The sequence below is a fragment of the Ornithorhynchus anatinus genome, chromosome 17 (assembly GCF_004115215.2).
Source record: "Ornithorhynchus anatinus isolate Pmale09 chromosome 17, mOrnAna1.pri.v4, whole genome shotgun sequence".
NCBI classification, from domain to species: Eukaryota; Metazoa; Chordata; class Mammalia; order Monotremata; family Ornithorhynchidae; genus Ornithorhynchus; species Ornithorhynchus anatinus.
This window is the reverse complement of record NC_041744.1, coordinates 38,055,086-38,079,538: the sequence shown is the minus strand read 5'-3', so window position 1 is coordinate 38,079,538 and position 24,453 is coordinate 38,055,086. Positions and strand designations below refer to the sequence as shown.

The 24,453-nt window shown below is 46.4% G+C and overlaps 1 protein-coding gene across 5 annotated transcripts in view; it reads right to left on the bottom strand.

The window, feature by feature from the left end:
* The window catches only part of SLC9C1 (solute carrier family 9 member C1), a 119,971-nt gene that overhangs the window by 94,529 nt on the left and 989 nt on the right, over window positions 1–24,453 (bottom strand). For 4 of the 5 annotated variants that reach the window (XM_029082829.2, XM_029082827.2, XM_029082830.2 and 1 more), the window contains exons 2-4: window positions 13,295–13,530; window positions 11,085–11,185; window positions 5,798–5,926 (exon numbers count right to left, since the gene is read on the bottom strand). In XM_029082829.2, the coding sequence (XP_028938662.1) occupies window positions 5,798–5,926; window positions 11,085–11,185; window positions 13,295–13,475 (411 nt within the window). In that variant the 5' untranslated portion in view covers window positions 13,476–13,530. Of the gene's footprint in view, window positions 1–5,797; window positions 5,927–11,084; window positions 11,186–13,294; window positions 13,531–24,453 lie in introns of those variants that run through there. The other variant, XM_029082832.1, reaches the window with a different exon arrangement.

Here is a 24,453-nt window from a genome sequence, read left to right as displayed (position 1 = left end):
GCTGTAGCTGATGCCAAGCAACCCAAAACAGTGTGAGAGCAGAAGGTCCACTGGAGTACCCAGGGCTCCCTCAATCCAGAAGGATGCTGCTATATTCCTCTTTTATACCTATCTCTTTATGACCTATCCTCTTAACTATGTGCATCAATAGCTTAGTACAGTGCCTGGAACATAGTAAGTGCTTAACAAGCGCTTAGTAAGCAGAGAAGAGGTGTGGCTCAGTGGAAAGAGCCCAGGCTTGGGAGTCAGAGGTCATGGGTTCTAATCCCAGCTCTGCCACTTGTCATCTGTGTGACTTTGGACCAGTCACTTCACTTCTCCTTGCCTCAGTTCCCTCATCTGGAAAATGGGGATGAAGACTGTGAGCCCCACATGGGACAACCTGATCACCTTGTATCTATCCCCCCCAGGGCTTAGAACAGTGCTTTGCACATAGTAAGCGCTTAACAAATACCATCATTATTATTAATAACAAATACCATCATATTCATCATCATCATCATATGGATTGGCTGCAATTACCCTAATAAATCCCTCTTGAATCCCTGGAGCAGTAATCATATCCCTGGAGCAGTAATCATACAAAGTTAAAGGCTGGCTTAAGTGTACTGTGTATATTATGACTTTGCATCTCCAATTCACACGTACGGTACTTTAGAATCCAAGTAACCCAAGGTCTTGCGTACCTATTTCAAGACATTATCCATCTCCAACCTTGTAATAATCTGGCAAATAACCCTTCTCCCTTGAAAGCACTCAATCATCTTGCCCCCCTCCTACCTTACCTCCCTGATTTCCTACTACCACCCAGCCCACACACTTCACTCCTCTAATAATAATAATGATGTTGGTATTTGTTAAGCACTTACTATGTGCAGAGCACTGTTCTAAATGCTGGGGTAGATACAGGGTGATCAGGTTGTCCCACATGAGGCTCACAGTTAATCCCCATTTTACAGATGAGGTAACTGAGGCAAAAGGAAGTGAAGTGGTAGTGGTACTTGAGAAGCAGCGTGGCTCAGTGGAAAGAGCATGGGCTTTGGAGTCAGGGCTCATGAGTTCGAATCCCAGCTCTGCCACTTGTCGGCTGTGTGACTGTGGGCAAGTCACTTAACTTCTCTGTGCCTCAGTTCCCTCATCTGTAAAATGGGGATTAAGACTGTGAGCCCCACGTGGGACAACCTAATTCCCCTGTGTGTTTACCCCAGCGCTTAGAACAGTGCTCGGCACATAGTAAGCGCTTAACAAATACCAACATTATTATTATTATTATTAAGTGACTTGCCCAAGGTCACTCAGCAGACAAGTGGCAGAGCCAAGATTAGAACCTGCGTCCTCTATGCCAACCTACTCACTGTACCTCGATCTCATCCATTGCAGTGCCAACCTCTCACCCACATCCCCTTCTGCCTCTGGCCTGGAATGCCCTCCCTCTTTATATTTGACAAACTATCACTCTCCCCACCTTCAAAGTCTTTCTGAAGATACATCTTCTCCAAGAGGGTTTCCCCAACTAGGTCCTCATTTCCTTTTTTCTCACTCCCTTCTGTGTCACCCTTGTACTTTGATGTTTACCCTTTATTCACCCCTCCCTCATCCCTAAAGCACTTATGTTAATATCTGTAATTCATTTATTCATATTAATGTCTGTCTCCCCCTCTAGACTGTGAGCTTGTTGTGGGCAAGGAATGTGTCTACCAAGTCCTTTACATTGTATTCTCCCAAGCACTTAGTACAGTGTTCTGCACACAGTAAGTGCTCAATAAGTACAACTGATTGGTTGAAAAGTTATTCAACCTTCCTGCCCCTCCTTGTTAATCCATTCTTGAGGGGGACTTTCTCCAAAACCCAAAACCAGTTTAATCTTGAATACTTTTTCTCCCCTATGTTGAGTCAGTTGCTAATCTACCCTTCCTGAGTGTTCCTTTGCAATGTCAGAAAAATATTTCCACCAAATCCCCTTTCCACCATACCTGAAGCTAACAGACCTCTTTTACCTTGGATTCTACACCTTTTTCCTAATGTCTTTTCTACTCTTCAATATGAATAAAACTACCCCAATCACTTTCCTCTGAGCACATACATAAAATAAAGTCCCTGCCCTCTTTAATCCCTCTGTCTCTAGGATGGACATCATAAATGAAACAGCCCCTGGAGATCCTTGGAGCAATGAGACCAACTCAGTGCCCTTAGATCTGTGGTATTGCTGCTCCTGGGATGCTTGTGATACCATCATGGTATGCTCCATGCCCAGGATAACACATGGGATCCCAGTGCATCCCCATTCCCAGTATAATGATAATAATGATGATGATGGTATTTGTTAAGTGCTTACTATGTGCCAAGCATGGTTCTAAGTGCTGGGGTAGTTACAAGGTAATCAGGTTGTACCCCATGGGGCTCACCGTCTTAATCCCCATTTTACAGATGAGGGAACTGAGGGGGCCTTAGAAGTATCTCCCGGGGAGTCACTATCCCTTAGATGGTGAGGCCCATGTGCCCATCTGCTTGCGCTGTATCTTCACCAGTGCTTAGTGCTGTGCTTGGCACATAGTAGGTGTTTACCAAATACCATGATGATGATGATGAAGAAGAAAATGACAGATTGTCCTGTCCCATTCCCCCTAGCTCTGGGAGATCTAACAGTGATAGCAGTGGAGCCACAAGTGTAGAGCATGGGCTTTGGAGTCAGAGGTCATGGGTTCAAATCCCGGCTCGGCCACTTGTCAGCTGTGAGACTTTGGGCAAGTCACTTAACTTCTCGGTGCCTCAGTTACCTCATCTGTAAAATGGGGATTAAGACTGTGAGCCCCACGTGGGACAACCTGATTCCCCTGTGTCTACCCCAGCACTTAGAACAGTGCTCGGCACATAGTAAGCGCTTAACAAATGCCAACATTATTGGGAAGCAGCGTGGCTCAGTGGAGAGAGCCTGGGCTTTGGAGTCAGAGGTCATGGGTTCGTACCCCTGCTCTGCCACTAGTCAGCTGTGTGACTGTGGGCAACTCACTTAACTTCTCTGTGCCTCAGTTCCCTCTTCTGTAAAATGGGGATTGACTGTGAGCCTCATGTGGGACAACCTGATTAGCCTGTATCTACCCCAGCGCTTAGAACAGTGCTCGGCACATAGTAAGCGCTTAACAAATACCAACATTATTAAGTGTACCCGATCCCAGGTGTGGCAAAGACTCATGGTTGGTGGACTTTCTGGCACAGGGAGCCCTTCATGAGCAGCGGCAGAATGTTGAGTAGCACTGGGAAGCCCCCGGGGATTTCTGCAGGCTGGCAACAGTCACTGGAGGGCCCCATGTTGGCTGACCACTAACAGAACTCAAAAATACTCAAAAACAGAGAAGCAGCGTGGCTTAGTGGAAAGAGCACAGGCTTGCAAGTCACAGGATGTAGGTTCTAATCCCGGCTCCACCACTTGTCTGTTGTGTGACCTTGGGCAAGTCCCCCACTTCTCTGGGCCTCAGTTCCCTGATCTGTAAAATGGGGATTAAGACTGTGAGCCCCATGAGGTACAACCTGATCACCTTGTAAGTACCCCAGCACTTAGAACCGTGCTTGGCACATAGTAAGCAGTTAACAGATACCATCATCATCATTATTATTATTATTCTAGGAATGGGGATGCACTGGGATCCCATGTGTTGTCCTGGGCACAGAGCATACCAATATGCTCTCACGGCTTTGACTACCATCCCTATGCAGATGACACGCAGATCTACATCTCCGCCCCTGTCCTCTCCCCCTCCCTTCAGGCGCGCATCTCCTCCTGCCTCCAGGACGTCTCCACCTGGATGTCGGCCCGCCACCTAAAACTCAACATGAGCAAGACTGAGCTCCTCATCTTCCCTCCCAAATCCGGTCCTCTCCCAGACTTCTCTATCACCGTCGATGGCACGACCATCCTTCCCATCTCTCGGGCCCGCGGTCTCGGTGTCATCCTTGACTCGTCTCTCTCGTTCACCCCACACATCCTATCCGTTACCGAGACCTGCCGGTTTCACCTCTACAATATCGCCAAGATCCGCCCTTTCCTCTCCACCCAAACGGCTACCTTACTGTTACAGGCTCTCGTTATATCCCGGCTAGACTACTGTGTCAGCCTTCTCTCTGACCTCCCTTCCTCCTCTCTCGCCCCGCTCCGGTCTATTCTTCACTCCGCTGCCCGGCTCATCTTCCTGCAGAAACGATCTGGGCATGCCACTCCCCTTCTTAAACAACTCCAGTGGTTGCCTATCAACCTCCGCTCCAAACAAAAACTCCTCACTCTAGGCTTCAAGGCTCTCCATCACCTCGCCCCTTCCTACCTCTCCTCCCTTCTCTCTTTCTACCACCCACCCCGCACGCTCCGCTCCTCTGCCGCCCACCTCCTCACCGTCCCTCGGTCTCGCCTATCCCGCCGTCGACCCCTGGGTCACGTCCTCCCGCGGTCCTGGAACGCTCTCCCTCCTCACCTCCACCAAACTGATTCTCTTTCCCTCTTCAAAACCCTACTTAAAACTCACCTCCTCCAAGAGACCTTCCCAGACTGAGCTCCTCTTCTCCCTCTACTCCCTCTGCCACCCCCCCTTTACCTCTCCGCAGCTAAACCCTCTTTTTCCCCTTTTCCCTCTGCTCCTCCACCTCTCCCTTCCCATCCCCACAGCACTGTACTCGTCCGCTCAACTGTATATATTTTCATTACCCTATTTATTTTGTTAATGAATTGTACATCGCCTTGATTCTATTTAGTTGCCATTGTTTTTACGAGATGTTCTTCCCCTTGACTCTATTTATTGCCATTGTTCTTGTCTGTCCATCTCCCCCGATTAGACTGTAAGCCCGTCAAACGGCAGGGACTGTCTCTATCTGTTGCCGACTTGTTCATCCCAAGCGCTTAGTACAGTGCTCTGCACATAGTAAGCGCTCAATAAATACTATTGAATGAATGAATATGGTGTCACAAGCATCAATTTCTAGAAGAATGTCAAGTTCACCTGAAACTTGGGGGTCAAAGTTTTCCTAGGAAGGGAGGGATGGGACCTTGGACAGCACTATTTGCTCCACAGTCTTTTGCGTTCCCCTCTCAGGTCCATGTAAAAAAGGACACTACTTCAGAGCTTCAGAATTTGGTGGCAGGAGTTCGGGCTGAGGGAGGCTAAGCACTGAAACTAAAAATGCTGGATAGAAAGGCATCCATCCAGTCTCTGGGACAGGCCAGTTGAAACTCAGACTTTCCAAAATATAGCCATACAAGAGACAACTTTAGTCACCTGCCAGCAGGGAAAAACTCATTTCAGACTCATGGCCTGGAGGGACCACTGCAGGAGCCTTGCCCGCTCTCTCGGCTCCCAATTTCCCTCACCTCAATTTTTCCCCAACTGGTTTCCATTCCCCAAGTCTCTATCTTGGTTCTCCCCTGTGTTTTCCAAAATTTGACCACAATGCAGGCTTGAGCCCCTGCACCCAGCCATTTCACTAGTGAACCCTTTCTCAATAGCACAGATAAAGTTGACATGCCAGAGCACTGAAGCAGTATCTTGTGAAATAGCCTAGAAAAGTCACATTACAGTAACACAGCCCCAATTACCCGATTTCATGATAATTAACTAGGGAATGGGGGCGAAAGAAGAGTGAGTGGGCCCAATTATCCTGAAAAGTTGTTTTATCCCTTTCAGGAGACCTGACTTGAGTTGTCCACCTCCTCCTGGGCTGTTGTCGGCATCTCTCTGATCTAGATCACTACGCTGAAACCATATATGTCTTTCCCATGTTATTAATAGTCATGTTACCAAAAAGGATTTCTTACCTGCCAAAATAATTTCTGAAACATATAAAATTCCATTTCAAATGCAACTGAAAATATAATTGCTGGTGTAAACAAGTGAATATATAAGAAAGGAGTCATCCATTCTATGATATCTGTATATTTTTGAACCTGGGACAAGAAACAAAAATGGAGAGAAAAACTGGTGAGTGAGCTAATATTTATCCACAGTAATTGTCCTCTGATGGCCAAGTTGCCAGAGCTGACTACCATACTGTAAGGGCTTTCAACCTTCCTTTTGAAACTGTGCTCTGATGATCCCAAGGTTTTACTGTAATGGTTGCCCAAAACCAGGCTAGACCCCTAAAACGCTAGAAGCCTGTGGAAACATCTAGAACCAACAAACAAGCATCTCACTCCCAGGCCCCCACCCTCACACAGGGAAGGTTCTTTTATATATCCATCTCTCACCTGATGGTCAGCTGTAGCACAGCCTATTCCAGGGGAGGAATTGGGAAAAGAGAAGGGAACTTCATTCATTCAATAATATTTATTGAGCGCTTATTATGTGCAGAGCACTGTACTAAGCGCTTGGAATGAACAAGTCGGCAACAGATAGAGACAGTCCCTGCCCTTTGATGGGCTTACAGTCTAATCGGGGGAGACAGACAAGAACAATGGCAATAAATAGAGTCAACTTCAAAAGCTTATTTAAAAAACTCCTCAGGTAAGAAGTCACACTCTGCAAGGCTTCCGGAAAAGAGAACTCATAAGTGAGTGGCCAGGGATATTGTATTTATGCCTGGATCTGACCTAAGAGTGCATGGCACTACTACAGCAGAAACCTCTTTACCAAGTAAGTTATGTGTTTTACAACCAAACAGAAATCCTGAGTAGTCTACATGTGTGATAAACATTAACTTGAAGAGACTCACTATCCAAGTCTCCCTTTCAGTATGCAGCTCACAGCTCTGCCTGCCATCAAAGCCTCCCTGACAGCATACTCCCTTCAGGAGCCTTTCCTTGGAGCACGGGCCTGGGAGTCATAAGATCTGAATCCTAATCCTGACTCTGCCAGAACCTGCTGTGAGAATTTGGGCTAGTCATTTAACTTCTCTGTGTCTCAGTCTCCCTTCTACTTCGACTGTAAGCCCCATGTGGGGCCTGATTATCTTTTATGTCTTCCAGGGCTTTGTATAGTACTTAGCACATAGTAAGTGCTTAACAGATATTATCATTGTTATTATTATTATAATCATAATAACATTTGTATTTGTTAAGCACTTACTACACACCAGGCACTGAACTAAATTCTGGGGTGGATACAAGAAAATTGGTTTGGACACAGTCCCTGTCCCATGTGGGGCTCACATTCTCAATCCCCATTTTACAGATGAGTTATCTGAGGTCCAGGAAAGTAAAGTGACTTGCCCAAGGTCACAGAGAAGACAAGTGCCTGAGCCGGGATTAGAACACATGACCTTCTGACTCCCAGGCATGTGCTCTATCCACTACGCCATGGTGTTCACAGTTTTAATCTCCATTTGACAGATGAGGTAACTGAGGCAGAGGGAACTGAAGTGAATGACTTCCCCAAGGTCACATAGCAGACAGGCCCATGTTCAATCCACTAGGTCATGCTCCTTCTCTAGTATTTTCTCTCCTTTCCAGGTTGAATGAATCCAACAACTTCCATTAGCGTTTATATTTATGCACCTATCCTTAGCATTTACATACATCTCAATTTGATTTACATGCATTTTTCTATTTTTCCTGTTGCTATCAGCAACTCTAATGCTGTTCTCTCTCCAGCCCCCACTAATATTAATTTGTTTCTTTCTGTCTTCTCCATTAGGGCCCATACCTTCTCCTGCACTTATACTCTTCCGAATGCTTACTGCACAAAGTAGGCACTCAAGAAATCCTACTGACGGACTGGTCATCAAGGGTATTAATCATACCTTCCCACTCTTTGCTGCAAGCCTTCCACACCTGTTAGCTGAACCCCCAGAAGATCCTTGTGCCTTTCAAGAAGATTAAAACTCAAAGGCACAGGATGATGGCGGCGGCAAGCAATATGCTGAGGCATTACTGGAGCATCCTAGTTGGAAACCAGGAAAGAGTCTCTGCCACAGCTGTGAACAGCTGCATGCTCTAGGAACTGAGTGTCAAATGTGGGAGTCTGCCCTCAAAAAGTGACCAGCACATTGCACTTTTCAATCTGTTGCAGAAACTGGACTCTGGGAACTTCACTGTTTTACTGAAACCCCTAACCACACACTCATATAAGTCCTTCTTTCATCTCATCCAAAGCACTTCTGAACATATTCATAATTTTTTTATATTAATGTCTGTCTCCCTTAGACATCCCAGATATCTGGGGAATTGAGGTAACCTTACAGATAATACCTGCTGGATAACCCAAATCATTAAGGTGCAAACAAAGGGTGTTTGGGTCTGAAGAATCCAAATATAAATTGTAATCTTTCACTCCACTTGGAATGTGGATGCCAGGCTACCCTGTCCTGATAAAGCCCGCTCACAGAAATTCACCTACATATTAGTTCCCTTCCCCTTGATCTTATGGTCTGTCATGCTCACAGAGACAAATCACACCCCTTTCTCAATGTTTGCACACAGTGAATGCTCGATTAACACTATTGATTCTTTTTAAATAGCATTTAATGAGAACCTACTGTGTGCAGGGTATCCTGCAGTGTACTAAGCACTCAGCACTATCCCTCTGTCCATCCTACTCATTCCAGTTGAGGCTGCCAGTCCTGGTGGAATTGAAGGGTGAGCCTCTTTGTGGGAATGAAAGGAATGTGTGCCATGGAGAGAGAAATGCAGGAGAGAAATGGGACTGCACATAGATTAAGGAAGGGCTGGTCATATGGCTTAATTTGGCTAGAAAAAGGCCTTTCTGGAGAGGAACCAGATTTTCTGAAGTGGGAGAGGTGGGGCTTTTGGGAAATCCAAACATGCAGGAGAAAGGAGGAGGGATAGAAGAAGGAAGGAAAGGGAGGCAGGCAAGAAGGCAGAGGGAAAAAGGGAGGCAAGTGGGAATAAAGGCTAAGGGAGGGAAACAGTAGCAGGAACAGAGTCATAGATGGGGGACAGACACCTCAGCACCTCCACTCGCACACATCAGCAGACCGAAACACAGCAAACAAATTCACAAAAATGCATGACCTAATCATTCTGTGCTTAGAAGGCCTCTCAGTGTGGGAGGGAAATCACTATATGGTCATATAATTTCATTCATTCCTATTTATCGAGCGATTACTGCATGCAGAGCACTGTATTGAGCGCTTGGGAGAATACAATAAAACAGTAAATAGATTCATTTCCTGCCCATAATGAGCATACATCTAGACGAGGAGACAGACATTTACATAAACTAATTACAGATATGTACATAAGTACTGGGGGCTGGGGTGGGGGATGAGTAAAGGTAGGAAGTCAGGGTGATGCAGAGGGAGTGGGGAAGAGGAAAGTAGCACTTAGTCAAGGAAGGCCTCTTGGGGGAGACGTGCCTTCGATAAGTCTTTGAAGGGGCAGAAAGTAATTGTCCATTGGATTTGAAGAGGGAGAGCGTTCCAGGCTAGAGGCAGGACATGGGTGAGGGATCTGCAGCGAGATAGACAAAATAGAGGTACCGCGAGTAGGTCAGCATTACAGGAGTGAAATGTACAGGCTGGGTTGTAGTAAGAGAGTAGTGAGGTGAAGTAGAAGGGGGCAAGATGACTGAGTACTTTAAGCACAATGGTGATAAGTTTTTATTGTTACAGATGTGGATGGGCAACATTGGAGTTTCTTGAGGAGTGGTGAAAATGGCCCAAATGTTTCCACAGAAGAATGATCCGGACAGCAGAGCGAAGTATGGACTGGAGTGGGGACAGACAGGATGCCAGGAGGTTGGCAAGGAGACTGATACAGTAATCAAGACGGGATAAGCGAAGTGATTGGACTAATGTGGTAGTAGCTTGAATGGAGAGGAAAGAGCTGATTTTAGCAATGTTGTGAAGGATTTAATAATGGAGTGAATCTGTGGGTTGAATGAAAGAGAGGAGTCAAGGATAACACCGAGGTTGAGGGCTTGTGAGACAGGATATGGTGGTGACAACTACTGTTATAGGGAAGTTAATTCCCTGAGATAACTGGAGAACAGAAAAAGAAAAATTAACTGAAAAAGCTAGGATTCTCTCTGGAAGAGCTAAACAGCAGAGAAATAAGTTTTTCGGGGTGGGTGGAGTTCTAGGATTCTCTCTGGCAAAACTAAGCAGCAGAGAAACAAGTTTTGGGGGCCTTGGAGGTTGGTTTTTTTTAAGATATTTGTTAAGCACTTACTATGTGCCAGGCATAGTAAGTATAACCCTATCTATTGCACTGTGAGGTTATATTGTAATGATAACAATAGTAATAATAATAATAATTATGGTTAAACACTTATTGTGTGACTAGCACTGTATTACATTCTGGGCTAGATACAAGCTCATCAGATTGAACACAGTCCATGTCCCACATGGGGTTCACAGTCTTAATCCCCATTTTGCAGATGAGGAAACTGAGGCACAAGTCCCAAGGTCACACAGCAGATGAGTGGCAGAGACAAGATTAGGACCCAGGTCCTACTGACACCCAGACCCGTACTCTATCCACTAGGACTTGTTGCTTCAATCTGCAGAGCATCCTTGGTTGGGGCTCCAATGCCCTTTGGGAATTGTGCATGCAAACACACTAGAAAAACCAACTCTTAAAAACTCCTAAGCCTAAGAACCACATTGAGTAGGCATGAATGAGTCCCCAAGGAAGAATTTCACTACTTACGAAGTTTATCATATCCAGATTCAAATTTACCAACAAGCCATTGGTCTTTCTCTCAACACAATATGAACTCTGTATCATCTAATGGAAAGAATACAGGCCCAGGAGTCAAAGGGCCTTGAATCTAATCCTAGGGACATCATTTTTCTGCTGTGCAACCTTGAATAAGTCATTTAACTCCTCCGTGCCTTGGTTTCCTCAAATGTAAATGGTGATTCAATGCCTGTTCTTCCTATTAGACTGTGAGTCCCAGTTTACAATCTGATTATATTGTATCTAGCCCATAGCTTAGTACAGTGATTGACTCTTAGTAAGTACTTAACCCTCATTATTATCATCATCATCATCATCATCATGATTATTATATAACCTCACAGTACAATAGATAGGGTTAAACTTTAATTCAAAGATATGCTGCTGACATTGAGATTGACATTGTATTCAAGGGTGTAAATGGCATGCTGAAATGGTACAATGTGAATTACTAAGCTACTATACAAACCTCATAAGATGAGAAACTTAATATTTCAAGACCACAACCGAGGAGAAATAGTACTAGAGGAATAAGAATCCGTAAATCTTTTAAGCGAGTCCTCAAAAGTCCTAGAAACAAAAATATTTGACATTACAGAGATGCAAATTTGCAGGGCTGGCAATAATATTCATTATCTTAGTCCTCTATAATTATTTTCCTCAAGAATCAAAGTTGATTTCCCAGCCAATTTGCAGTTAGGCAGTATTGCTCATTATGCCTTTCTGAAGTATCCTGCCACTCAAAAAAATAAAAATACTTAATTTCTAGTGAAGCACACACCTCGGCAGTTCCCTGAAGCCTAACCAAAGTCAACAGTTCCTACAATCAGAATCCCAAAGATCTGTTTTTGTAAGTTCACAGTAGGCAGGTAATGTGTCTATCAACTCTGTTATATTGTACTCTCCCGCTGAGCTTTTCCCGCTGTAAGCACTCAGTAAATACGACTGATTAACTGATGGTGGGAATTTAGAAAAAAAAGTGAGGATTTTTCCACAAATTTCTGGATTCATGATTCAATCCTCCATTTCTCCTAGGCTGTAGAGATCTGACTCATGACTGGCTATTGAGGGGATAGTAGAAGCTGAAAAAAGAGATTCTCACTGAGTGGGAGGTTCAGGGGAAGATGGATACCCATTGCTATCCAAGCCAATCCAAGCAGTGTCTAAAAATATCCAACTCAAATGAGAGGACCTAATGCACTGGGAGTATCTAAATCAAGACAGTCATTTAATTAGTAAGTCAATCATATTTTTTGTGTGTTTACTGTGTGCAGAGCACTGTACTAATTCCTTGGGAGAGTACAATATAGCAGTATAACAGAGGCATTCCCTGCCCGCAATGACCTCACAGACATTAATATAAATATATTAGAATTACACCTGAGCATATTCTTGACTGGTAATAAATGTTTCTTTCATTGTAAAGATTTACTTCCAAACATTTAATTTCGTCATTTAAGTAGGAAATGATAAGTACACAGGCAATACTATTTCTGGTACCATCAACCTAAAGCATGTGTTTTTCCTCCTAAATACTTTCTATGAAGAAAGAACCTGGAAAGGCATGAAAAATGACTATTTCCATATAACCTGCCATTGTTTGGGGCTAGCTAGATTAAATTGACCCACTCTCCCGATATGGTGGAAAGATCAAATAATAATAATAATGTATTTGTTAAGTGCTCACTGTGTACCAGGCACTGCTCTAAGCACTAGGGTAGATACAAGCTAATCAGGTTGGACAGTCCCTGTCCCATGTGGGGGTCACAATCTTAATCCCCATTTTACCAAAGAGGTAACTGAGGAACAGAGAAGTTAAGCGACTTGCCCAAGGTCATGCAGCAGAGAAGTGGAAGAGCTGGGACTAAAACCCAGGATTCCCGGGCCCGTGCTCTAACCACTAGGCCATGCTGCTTCTCCCATGTATTTCAAGGGCTCAGCTTTTCCCTCCAAAAGGCCTGAAGGGGTACTCCACTTGGGTCCCACTTTCAGTTCGGGCAGTGGGGAGGGTACTAGACAGGTGCAGTGGAAAAGGCAGTATTTACAGCAGCGCTTCCAAGGAGTGGACAAACTAGCAGTCCAGGAGAAGCCAGTTGGGCAAGGTGACCGTGGCGGAGGAGGTGGCGGCATTTATGGTGATGACAGAGGAAGGCCAGAGTAATGACAGATAACAGTAACTTGATGAGTCTTTTCCCTCTTCCTCCCTCTCCTCTCCCCCTCCGAGAAAAAGCATGGCCTAGTGGATAGAGCACAGGCCCGGGAGTCAGAAGGTCATGGCTCCGCCACTTGTCTGCTGTGTGGCCTTCTCTTTGCCTCAGTTACCTCATCTGTATGTTGGGGATTGAGACTGTGAGCCCCACATGGAACAGGGACTTTGTCCAACTCAATTTACTTGTATCCACCACAGTGCTTAGAACAGTGTCTGGCACACAGTAAGCACAGAACAGTGTCTGGCACATAGTAAGCGCTTAACAAATACCATTACTATTATTATTATTATTATTATTGTTCACCTCCTAAAGCTCACCATCCAGTCATGGTGGCCAGATACAGGTCACCTAAGGCTAAATTAACCCATACATTTTTGGCCTAGGACCTCATACGTAAACACTGTTTATCCAGGCCTTAGAAGAAATCTCCCTCTGAGGGCCCAAAGGAGGGGGTAAACCATCTTCTTACCTCCAAATACAATGATGATGCACACCAATGGGATGATTTGAGGTATGTGCTTAGGGTTGATACTGATCAGTTGAGTCAAATAGTTATGCCATGGGACACTAGCCCTCTTCCCATTAACCTGGAGGGGAGAGCTGTTGCTAAGATGGCTGTTGCTAAGATTCTCACGACTGAAGAAGTCCATGTTGCCACTTCTGGAGCGATTCCCATCCAACTCTGGAATTTTCTTCTGTAGCTCCCTGTGGCCCAACATAGAAAGTGAGAAAGTTGAAAGCAACTCATCCAAACCCAGAAACGTTCTTCTTGAAATTTTACTATCCTCCAACCTGCCAGTGGATTTAATTATTTGGAGATTATTGAGGAGGTCATTCATACCTGTGCTCGTCATTCCCACCCACTCCACCACCAAGCTCCAAGGGAACTGCCGGCCCAGAGCTGCCAACCTAGGGACACACGCATCTGTTTCTCATGCCAGTCATGCATGGCTCCTAAGCCTCCTACCCATAATCACCGATTAAACAACACTGCTTCAGCTGCCATAATTCCATTTCTTTTTAAGACAGTTTGAAATGCCTCATACTAATATATACCATTCTAAATAGGTCTTTGTCAGTGGCAAGCCACTGAACAATGTGATCCCTATCATGTATGGAAAGACAAATGCCTTTCCTACCTGTTTAGAGCAGGTAGGAAGGGCAGCTCTGAGCAGAGCACATGGGTAGCTAGTGTGCAGTATAGCATAACATGGCATGCAGCATAGCAATCAATCAATCAAACAATCAAAGGTATTTTCTGAATGCTTACTGTGTGCAGAGTAAGGGCTGGGGGAGTACAACATAACAGAGTTGGTAGACATGTTCCCTGCCCACAGTGAGCTTACAGTCTAGAGAGAAAGACAAATAGTAACATAAGTAAATAAATTATTGGTATGGACATAATTGCTGAGGGTCTCTGAAACCTAATGGGAGGGAGAGGAGGGTGCCAGGTGGCTTCACGCCAAATCAGACCTGGGGGCATTTTTGGTCCAAACCAAAAATAATTCATCTTCCTGACTTGACCCTCAGACTGAGACAAACTGCATTTTCTCCCAGTGCTTTATACATATTATTACTACTACTATTACTGAGGTAGGCAGCTGAGTCTTTTGTCTTTTGGGGAGGGAAAGCAAGAAAAGACTCAACCATTCACAAAATACAAATGGAGAGATGTGTCCCTATAGATTTTCTCAAAACACATTCTTCCAGAAAGAGTCACAGCCTTGTTCCATCTAAACAGGACTCAGGCCAAAGTTTGCACATTCTAAACTCCAATTTTCAGGCCCACCTTCATTCATTCAATCATATTTACTGAGCACTTACTGTATGCAGAGCACTGTACTAAGTCCTTGGAAAGTACAATATGGCAATACAGAGAGACAATTCCTGCCCACAACAGGCTTACAGTCTGGGGTGGAGAGACAGACAACAAAACAAGTAAACAGGCATCAAAATAAATAAATAGAATTATAGATATATGCATATATACATAAGTGCTGTAAGGCAGTGGGGTGGAGAACAAAGGGAGCAAGTCGAGGTGATGTGGAAGAAGGGAGAGCTGAGGAAAAGGAGCTTAGTCTGGGAAGGCTCTTGAAGGAGGTGTGCCTTCAGTAGGGCTTTGAAGCTGGGAAGAGTGACTGTTAGGTGGATTTGAGGAGGGAGGGTGTTCCAGGTCAGAGGTAGGACATGGGCCAGGGGTCAGCAACCAGACAGGTGAGATCGAGGCACAATGAGAAAGTTAGCACCAGAGGAGCACAGTGTGCAGGCTGGGATTTAGGAGAGAAGGGAGGTGAGGTGAAAAGGGGCAAGGTGATGGAGAGCTTTGAAGCCAACAGTGGGGAGTTTTTGTCTGAATCAGAGATGGATAGGCAACACTGAAGATTTTTGAGAAGGGGAGTGACATGCTCTGAACGTTTCTGTAGAAAGATAATCTGGGCAGCAGAGTGAAGTATGAACTAAAGTGGGGACAGGCAGGAGGTTGGGAGGTCATAAAGGAGGCTGATTCAGTAATCCAGTCAGGATAGGATGAGTGATTATACTAACATGATAACATTTTGGATGGAGAGGAAAGAGCGGATCTTGGTGATGTTGTGAAGGAGAGATCATCAGGATTTGGTGAGGCATTGGACATGTGGGGCGAATGAGACAGCAGAGTTAAGGATGATACCAAGGTTGCAGGCTTTTGAGGCGGGAAGGATGGTTGTGCCATCTACAGTGATGGGAAAGTTCGGGGGAGGTCAAGGTTTGGGAGGGAAGATAAGGAGCTCGAGCTCTGTCTTGGACATGTTGAGTTTGAGGTGGCGGGAGGACATCCAAGTAGAGAAGTCCTGAAGGCAGAAGGAGATGCGAGCCCGGAGGGAGGGAGAGAGCATAGGGGAGGAGATACAGATTTGGGTGTCATCTGCATAGAGAAGTAGCGTGGCTCAGTGGAAAGAGCACGGGCTTGGGAATCCGAGGTCATGCGTTCGAATCCCGGCTGTGCCACTGTCAGTTGTGTGACTGTAGGCAAGTCACTTAACTTCTCTGTGCCTCAGTTACCTCACCTGTAAAATGGGGATGAAGACTGTAAGCCTCACGTGGGACAACCTGATTACCCTGTATCTACCCCAGCGATTAGAACACTGCTCAGCACATAGTAAGCGCTTAACAAATACCAACATTATTATAGAGATGACAGTTGAAGCCAAGTCAGTGAATGAGTTCTTCAAGGGAGTGAGGGTAGATGGAGAACAGAAGGGGACCAAGAACTGAATCTTGAGGAACCCCTACAGTTAGAGGATGGGAGGGGAAGAAGGAGCCTGCAAAGGACACTGAAATGAATGCCCAGAGAGATAAGAGGCCAGGAGAGAACGGAGTCGGTGAAGCCAAGGTTGGATAACGTACTGAAAAGGGGAGCTCCTTCTTCCTGCCCTTGCCAATTTCCTTCTGTGACTCTTCCTGTTATTTCTTCCACCTTCCAGTGATGCAAGGGCTGTTTTATCCAACCATTAGCATTTTTCTCTCACTAGTTTTGAAATTCCTCCACTGAGACTCTTTCAGTAAAGAGATATTGGGGCATGTTAAAATAGGAAGGCTAAACTGATTTGGGTTTGAAGTCCAAAGTGACCATTCTCTGGAGCAGTCATGCATTATACCTGGTGACATCAGCCTCCTCACTGGGTTTTTGCCTCCAAGTTCTCTCCTCTTTAGTCAAGTTTTTTGAATCGCCTTTCTAAAACGTCAGTCTGATCACATTACAAAGCCCCCAAGTCAGTATCCCCTCTTGGCTGAAAACTGGAAGTCATTTGCCCAGTCAGGCCACCGTGGAACACTGAAAGGAGCACCTTGGGAGAAGCAGCAGGCCTCATAAGGCCTGGGAGATGACAGGTGAAACAAGCACTGGGCAGTGCAAACAACAAACACCACAGTTCTAAGGACAGGACCGACACACTACTTCCTTTGCCATCTCTGTCCAGACCCAAGACACCAACATTGCCCAAAACAGAGAGCTGCCCACTGATATGGAGATCTCTCTCTGTTGAGCTCCCTCAGCCGGCCCATGTTCGTTTTTGGTTTTTTATGGTATTTATTAAGTGCTTACTATGTGCCAAGCACTGTACTAAGTGCTGGGGTAGATACAAGCTAATCAGGTTGGACACAATCCATGTGCCACATGGCGCTCACAGTCTAAATCTCCAGTGGTTGCATATCAACCTCCGTATCAAGCAAAAATATCCTCTCTTTTGGCTTCAAAGCTCTCCACTACCTTGCCCCCTCCTATCTCACCTTCTACAGCCCAGTCCGCACCCTCCTCTCCTCTGGTGCTAACCTTCTCACTGTGTCTCATTCTCGCCCGTCCCACCGTTGAGCCCTGCCCACTTCCTACCGCTTGGCCTGGCATGCCCTCCCTCCTCAAATCCGCCAAACTAGCACACTTCCCCCCTTCAAAGCCCTACTCAGAGCTCACTTCCTCCAGGAGGCCTTCCCAGACTAAGCCCCCTTTTCCTCTGCTCCTTCTCCCCTCCCTATCACCCCCACTCACTCCCTCTGCTCACCCCTCTGCTTGCCCCACAACACTTATGTGTTTATATGTGCATATTTATAATTCTATTCATTTTATTAATGCTGTGTATATATCTATAATTGTATTTATTTATATTGATACTATTGATGCCTGTCTACTTGTTTTGGTTTGTTGTCTGTCTCCCCACTTCTAGACTGTGAGCCCGTTGTTGGGTATTTGCTGCTAAGTTGTACTTTCCAAGCGCTTAGTACAGTGCTCTGCACACAGTAAGTGCTCAATAAATACAATTGAATGAATGAATGAATTTTACAGATGAGGTAATTGAGTCACAGAGAAGTGAAGTGACTTGCCCAAGGTCACACATCAGACAAGTAGCGGAGCCAGGATTAGAAGCCAGGTCATTTTGACTCCTGGGCCTGTGCTCTATCCACTAGGCCTAGCTGCTTCTCTTACAGGTAATGATAGGTTATCTAACATCAGAACCACTGCCTACTGCCGGCTGGCCAGAACACCTAGATCTCGCTCTTGAACTGCCGCAGCCAAGTTTACTCAGAAACATTCCAAGGTCCTGCATTCAGTTCAGCAATTAATCAATGGGGTTAAACAGCTATTGCTGTTGATAACCTCACTTACAACCCTAAACTTCTCTGGACCCAACCTGCGCTCTAATCAGCCTGTCCCTGTCCTTGCTTTTCAGCAACCCACTCATCTCCCTCTATCCAACTCCTCCCCACCCCTTGAGGTGCCCCCACCCCACTGCTATTATCTTGCCCCAGCACTGCATCCCTCTCTCCCACCCTGGCCCCCATCAACTCATTCTCAACTCACCCCTCCCCACCCCTCACACCATCTTCACCCATCACACCATCTTCTCTCTCCACATCCCCCACAGCCTCAGCCAAGGGCAACTTCCAGAACCCTGCTCCATCGTGGGGAAGCTTCCTTTCATCCTTGACCTGTTCCTGACCCAATCACTGCTCCTCCTTGCCATCAATGAAATCTGGCTCTCCCCAAATGACACAGCCGCTCTCTAAAGGAAACCTCACCTCCCATTCCTCCAGACTAACTTAGAAAGGGGGAGGAGTCGGCTTCCTTCTCACTCCCCAGTGCCGCTTTCGCATAATTCCACCTCCTCCAATCCCTCTCCTTTCCTTCTTTTTGAGTCCATAACATCTGTCCCTATCACTGACTCCAGTTAATAGTCACGGTCATCGACTAACCCCAAGGCCTCTCCTCCAACTTTCCTAAACATTTTGATCCCTTTGTCACATTTCTTCACTCATTCTCCAACCTACATTGATCCCTGGGGACTTCAGCATCAATGTCGATGTCCCCAGGGATCCTTCCACTGCCCACCTCCTCTCATTCCTCTACTCCAATCACCTCCTGCTCCACCCCACCTCACACACTCACAAACCTGGGGACACACTTGAATTTACAATAACAGTAATAATTATTATGGCATTTGTTAAGTGTTTACCATGTGCCAGGCACTGTACTAAGCACTGCGGTGGACACAAGCAAATCAGGTTGGACACAGTTCCTGTCCCACATGGGACTTACAGTATCAATCCCCATTTTACAGATGAGATAACTGAGGCACAGAGAAGTGAAGTGACTTGTCAAGGCCGCACAGCAGTCAAGTGGCAGAGCTGGGATTAGAATCCATAATCTTTTGACTCCCAGGCCTGTGCTCTATCCACTGCACCATGTCTAGAGAAGCAGTATGGCTCAGTGGAAAGAGCATGGGCTTGGGAGTCAGAGGTCATGGGTTCGAATCCCAGATCTGCCACTTGTCAGCTGTGTGACTGTGGGCAAGTCACTTAACTTCTCTGTGCCTCAGTTCCCTCATCTGTAAAATGGGATTAAGACTGTGAGCCTCATGTGGGACAACCTGATTACCCTGTATCTACCCCAGCGCTTAGAACAGTGCTCTGTACATAGTGAGTTCTTAACAAATACCATCATTTATTATGTCTAGTAACTGTACAATCTCTATCCTCACCAATTCTGAAATTCTTCCACCAGAACACAACCTCCTTACCTGTTCTCTTTTCTACCCCACCAGCAAATCTGTCTTTTTCCCCCCCCACAGAGACGTTTGTTCTCTGACCCTCTGCAATATGCTACAGCCCTCCTATCTCCTTTGGTCTGAATACCCAAACTACCTCCTCCTGATGCAGAAATCATCCCCCTGAACTCCACTCCCTTGTTGCCCTGTCCCTTCGTCAGCCTTGTACCATTAACCCACAATGCTGGATCACCTCTACGGTACGCTTCCTCCACTCCTGGAGCACTTCTGGAAAAATCTAGACAGCTCTTTGACCTTGTCCACCTTAACTTTATTCTTATCTTCTTCAATTTGGCCCTCCCCATTGCCCAACAATGATACTTCTTCCTAATTTACTCCTTCCCACTGCCCCCTACAGCTTTTCCAGACACTGAACTCCCTCCTCACAGTCACGGCCTCCCACCCCCATCCTCTTTCCCCTGATGGCCTGGCCACATACTTCATCAACAAAATTGAAACCATCTGGTGTGATCATCCTACTCCTTGCCCCCCACCCAACAACCTCTTCAACTCTCCCTTCTCTCTTCCCCTCCTCAAAGCCCTACAGAGGGCTCACCTCCTCCAGGAGGCCTTCCCAGACTGAACCTTCACTTTCCCTCTGCTCCTCTTCCCCTTTCCATTCACCCTACTCCCTCCGCTCTTCCCCCTTCCCCTCCCCACAGAACTTGTGCATATTTGTATATATTATTTATTGCTCTATTTTATTAACGATGTGTATATAGCTATGATTCTATTTGTCTTGATGATATTGATGCCAAACTACTTGTTTTTTGTTTTGCTGTCTGTCTCCCCCATTTAGACTGTGAGTCCATTGTTGGGCAGGGATTGTCTCTATCTGTTGCTGAATTGTACATTCCAAGTGCTTAGTCCAGTGCTCGGCACATAGTAAGTGCTCAATAAATACGATTGAATGAATGAATGAATTAAAGGAGGAGATTTCCACCTCCACCTGGCTTCTGACCCCAGCATTTCACACCTTATCAAAATACCCCCTCCCTTCTTCCCTCGACTCCCATCCTCAACAGTTCACTTTCCAACGGCTTTATCCCCACTGCTTTTCAAATGCTTACATATGTCCTATCCTAAAAAAAAAACACCACCACCTCTTTCTTGACCCCACAGTGCTTCCACCTGTCGCCCCCTTTCCCTCCTACCATGTCTCTCCAAACTTCCTGAGACAGTTGTTTACATCTGCTGTCTCAAATTCCTCTCCTCCAATTCTTTCCTAGAAGCCCCACAATCTGGCTTCTGCAACCCCTCACTCCACAGAAACTGTCCTCTCTAAGGTAACCAGTGACCTTCTTCTAGCCAAATCTGATGGCTTCTATTCTGTCCTAATCCTCCTTGACTGCTCAGCTGGCTTCAACATTGTAGACCACTCCCTCCTCCTTGAAAGTTTATCCAACCTCGGCTTCCCTGACACTGTCCCCTCTCTGACCACACCTCAGTTTTTTTTGCTGGTTCCTCTTCTGCCTCCTACCTACAAGGTTCAGTTCTGGGTCCCCTTCTATTCTCCACCTACACCCCCTACCCTGAAGTACTCATTCACTCCTATGACTTCGACTACCATTAAATGATGCAGATGATTCACAAATATACATCTCCAGTCCTGATCTTTCTACCTCTCTACAGACTCACATTTCCTCCTGCCTTCAGGACATCTCTATTTCTATGTCCTCAACTCTGTGTCACCTCTGTGCCTTTCTGCCCCTCTGCTCATCTTCTATCCTGCTCTTCTTTCCCTCTCCGTCCTTCTCCCCCACCCCCAAAACCTGTATCATTAGCCAAACATCAGGCTGATTCTGAACTAGTGGAATCAAAGTAGTCTGGTCCCTTTCCACAAGGGTGGAGGCTGAACTGGGACAATGGGGGCAGAACACGGTTCCGGGTACTCTGCCTGACATCAGGAGTCTGAGCTAAGGTTCTTTAGCGGCATGGTCTAGTGGAAAGAGCACAGGATTGGGCGTCAGTTGATTGTATTTACTGAGCACTAAGTGTGCACAGAGCATTGTACTAAGCACTTGGAAGAGTACAATAAATCAATAAACTGACACATTCCCTGTCCACAGTGAGCTTGCAGTCTACATATGGATACAAATATTAATATAAATTCCATAAATGCTGTAGGGCTGGGAGGTCAGGATGGACAAAGGGAGCAAATCAGGACGATGCAGAAGGGAATGGGAGAAGAGAAAAGCGGGGCTTAGTCAGGGAAGCCCTCTTTAAGGAGATGCACCTTCAATAGGACTTTGAAAATGGGGAGAATAATTGCCTGCCAGATGTGAAGAGGGAGAGTATTGCAGGCTACAGGCAGGATGTGGGCGAGAGGTCAGGGGCTAGAAAGATGGGATCGAGATACAGTGAAAAAGCATTAGAGAGGAGTGAAGTGTGTGGGCTGGGTTGTAGTAGGAGAGCAGTGAGGCAAGGTAGGAGAGGGTGAGGTAATTGAGTGCTTTAAAGCCAATGGTGAAGAGTCTCTGTTGGATGTTCATTCATTCATTCATTCATTCAATAGTATTTATTGAGCGTTTACTATGTGCAGAGCACTGTACTAAGCGCTTGGGATGAACAAGTCGGCAACAGATAGAGACAGTCCCTGCCGTTTGACGGGCTTACAGTCTAATCGGGGGAGATGGACAGACAAGAACAATGGCAATAAATAGAGTCAAGGGGAAGAACATCTCGTAAAAACAATGGCAACTAAATAGAATCAAGGCGATGTACAATTCATTAACAAAATAAATAGGGTAATGAAAATATATACAGTTGAGCAGACGAGTACAGTGCTGTGGGGGTGGGAAGGGAGAGGTGGAGGAGCAGAGGGAAAAGGGGAAAAAGAGGGTTTAGCTGCGGAGAGGTAAAGGGGGGGTGGCAGAGGGAGTAGAGGGAGAAGAGGAGCTCAGTCTGGGAAGGCCTCTTGGAGGAGGTGAGTTTTAAGTAGGGTTTTGAAGAGGGAAAGAGAATCAGTTTGGCGGAGGTGAGGAGGGAGGGCGTTCCAGGACCGCGGGAGGACGTGACCCAGGGGTCGACGGCGGGATAGGCGAGACCGAGGGACGGTGAGGAGGTGGGCGGCAGAGGAGCGGAGCGTGCGGGGTGGGTGGTAGAAAGAGAGAAGGGAGGAGAGGTAGGAAGGGGCGAGGTGATGGAGAGCCTTGAAGCCTAGAGTGAGGAGTTTTTGTTTGGAGCAGAGGTTGATAGGCAACCACTGGAGTTGTTTAAGAAGGGGAGTGGCATGCCCAGATCGTTTCTGCAGGAAGATGAGCCGGGCAGCGGAGTGAAGAATAGACTGGAGCGGGGCGAGAGAGGAGGAAGGGAGGTCAGAGAGAAGGCTGACACAGTAGTCTAGCCGGGATATAATGAGAGCCCGTAACAGTAAGGTAGCCGTTTGGGTGGGGAGGAAAGGGCGGATCTTGGCGATATTGTAGAGGTGAAACCGGCAGGTCTTGGTAACGGATAGGATGTGTGGGGTGAACGAGAGAGACGAGTCAAGGATGACACCGAGATCGCGGGCCCGAGAGACGGGAAGGATGGTCGTGCCATCGACGGTGATAGAGAAGTCTGGGAGAGGACTGGGTTTGGGAGGGAAGATGAGGAGCTCAGTCTTGCTCATGTTGAGTTTTAGGTGGCGGGCCGACATCCAGGTGGAGACGTCCCGGAGGCAGGAGGAGATGCACGCCTGAAGGGAGGGGGAGAGGACGGGGCGGAGATGTAGATCTGCGTGTCATCTGCGTAGAGATGGTAGTCAAAGCCGTGTGGGGTAGTCAAAGCCGTGTGTGGGGACGTGGGGGTGGATGGGCAACCACTGGAGGTTCTTGAAGTTTGTGGAAACATGGTCTGATGATTTAAGCAGCAGAGTGAAGTATGGAGTGGAATGGCTACAGACAAGAGGACAGCAAGGAGGCTGTTACAGTAATCAAAGCAGGATAGGATGGGCGATTGGATTAACGTGGCAGCGGTTTGGACGAAGAGGAAGGGGTGGATTTTAACAATGTTGTGAAAGTGGAACCCACAGGATTTAGTGATGGATTGAATATGTGGGTTGAATGAGAGGTTGGAGTCAAGGATAATGCCAAGGTTCCGGGTTTGTGAGACAGGAAGGATGGTGGAGCCATCTATGGTGATGAGAAAGTCAGAGGGAGGACAGGGTGTGGGAAGATGAGAAGTTCTCTTTTTGACATGGTAAATTTGAGAAGACAGGAGGATATTCAAGTAGAGATGTCTTGAAGGAAGGAGGAAATGCGAGACTGCAGGGAGGAAACTTGGGTTCCAATCCAAGTTGCTCCCTTGGCCCGGCTGTTTGACTTTAGGCAAATCACTTAACTTCTCTGTGCCTCAGTTTCCTCATCTGTAAAGTTGGGATTAAATACCTGCCCTCCCATGTCCTTAACTTGTGAGCCCCTTGTGGGGCAGGGACTGTGACTGATCTGACTGCATCTACTCTGGCTCTTGGCACATAGTAAGTACTTAAATACCACAATTATTAGCCACTTCCTGTGCAGGTGCCAAGCCTCCTTGGTGAGTGGGCCTCTGGTGGGGAAAGGCCTGCGAGCTTCAGGGTGGGGCAGTGGCCAGGAGCCCCCTTCTTTTCTGTTGGTAGGGGTGCCGGGAGTACGTTACTGGTACCCTGGTGGGGCTCCAACCTCAGTTCCTGAATGGTGGGACCCGCCAGGTTCAAAGGGGTTACTGCCCCTGCCCAACTGGGCCCCAGTGGACAGAAAACTTCCACTCAGTCACCATTCATTCATTAATTCATTCAATCTCAATCGTATTTATTGAGCACTTACTGTGTGCACAGCACTGGACCAAGCGCTTGGAAAGTACAATTTGGCAACAGATCAAGACAATCCCTACCCAACAATGGGCTCACAGCCTAGAAGGGGGAGACAGGCAGCAAAGCAAAACAAGGAGACAGGCATCACTACCATCAAAATAGATAACTAGAACCACAGATAAATGCACATCATTAATAAAATAAATAGAGCAATAAATATGTACAAATATAGACAAGTGCTGAGGGGAGGGGAAGAGGGTAGAGCAGAGGGAGGGAGTAGGG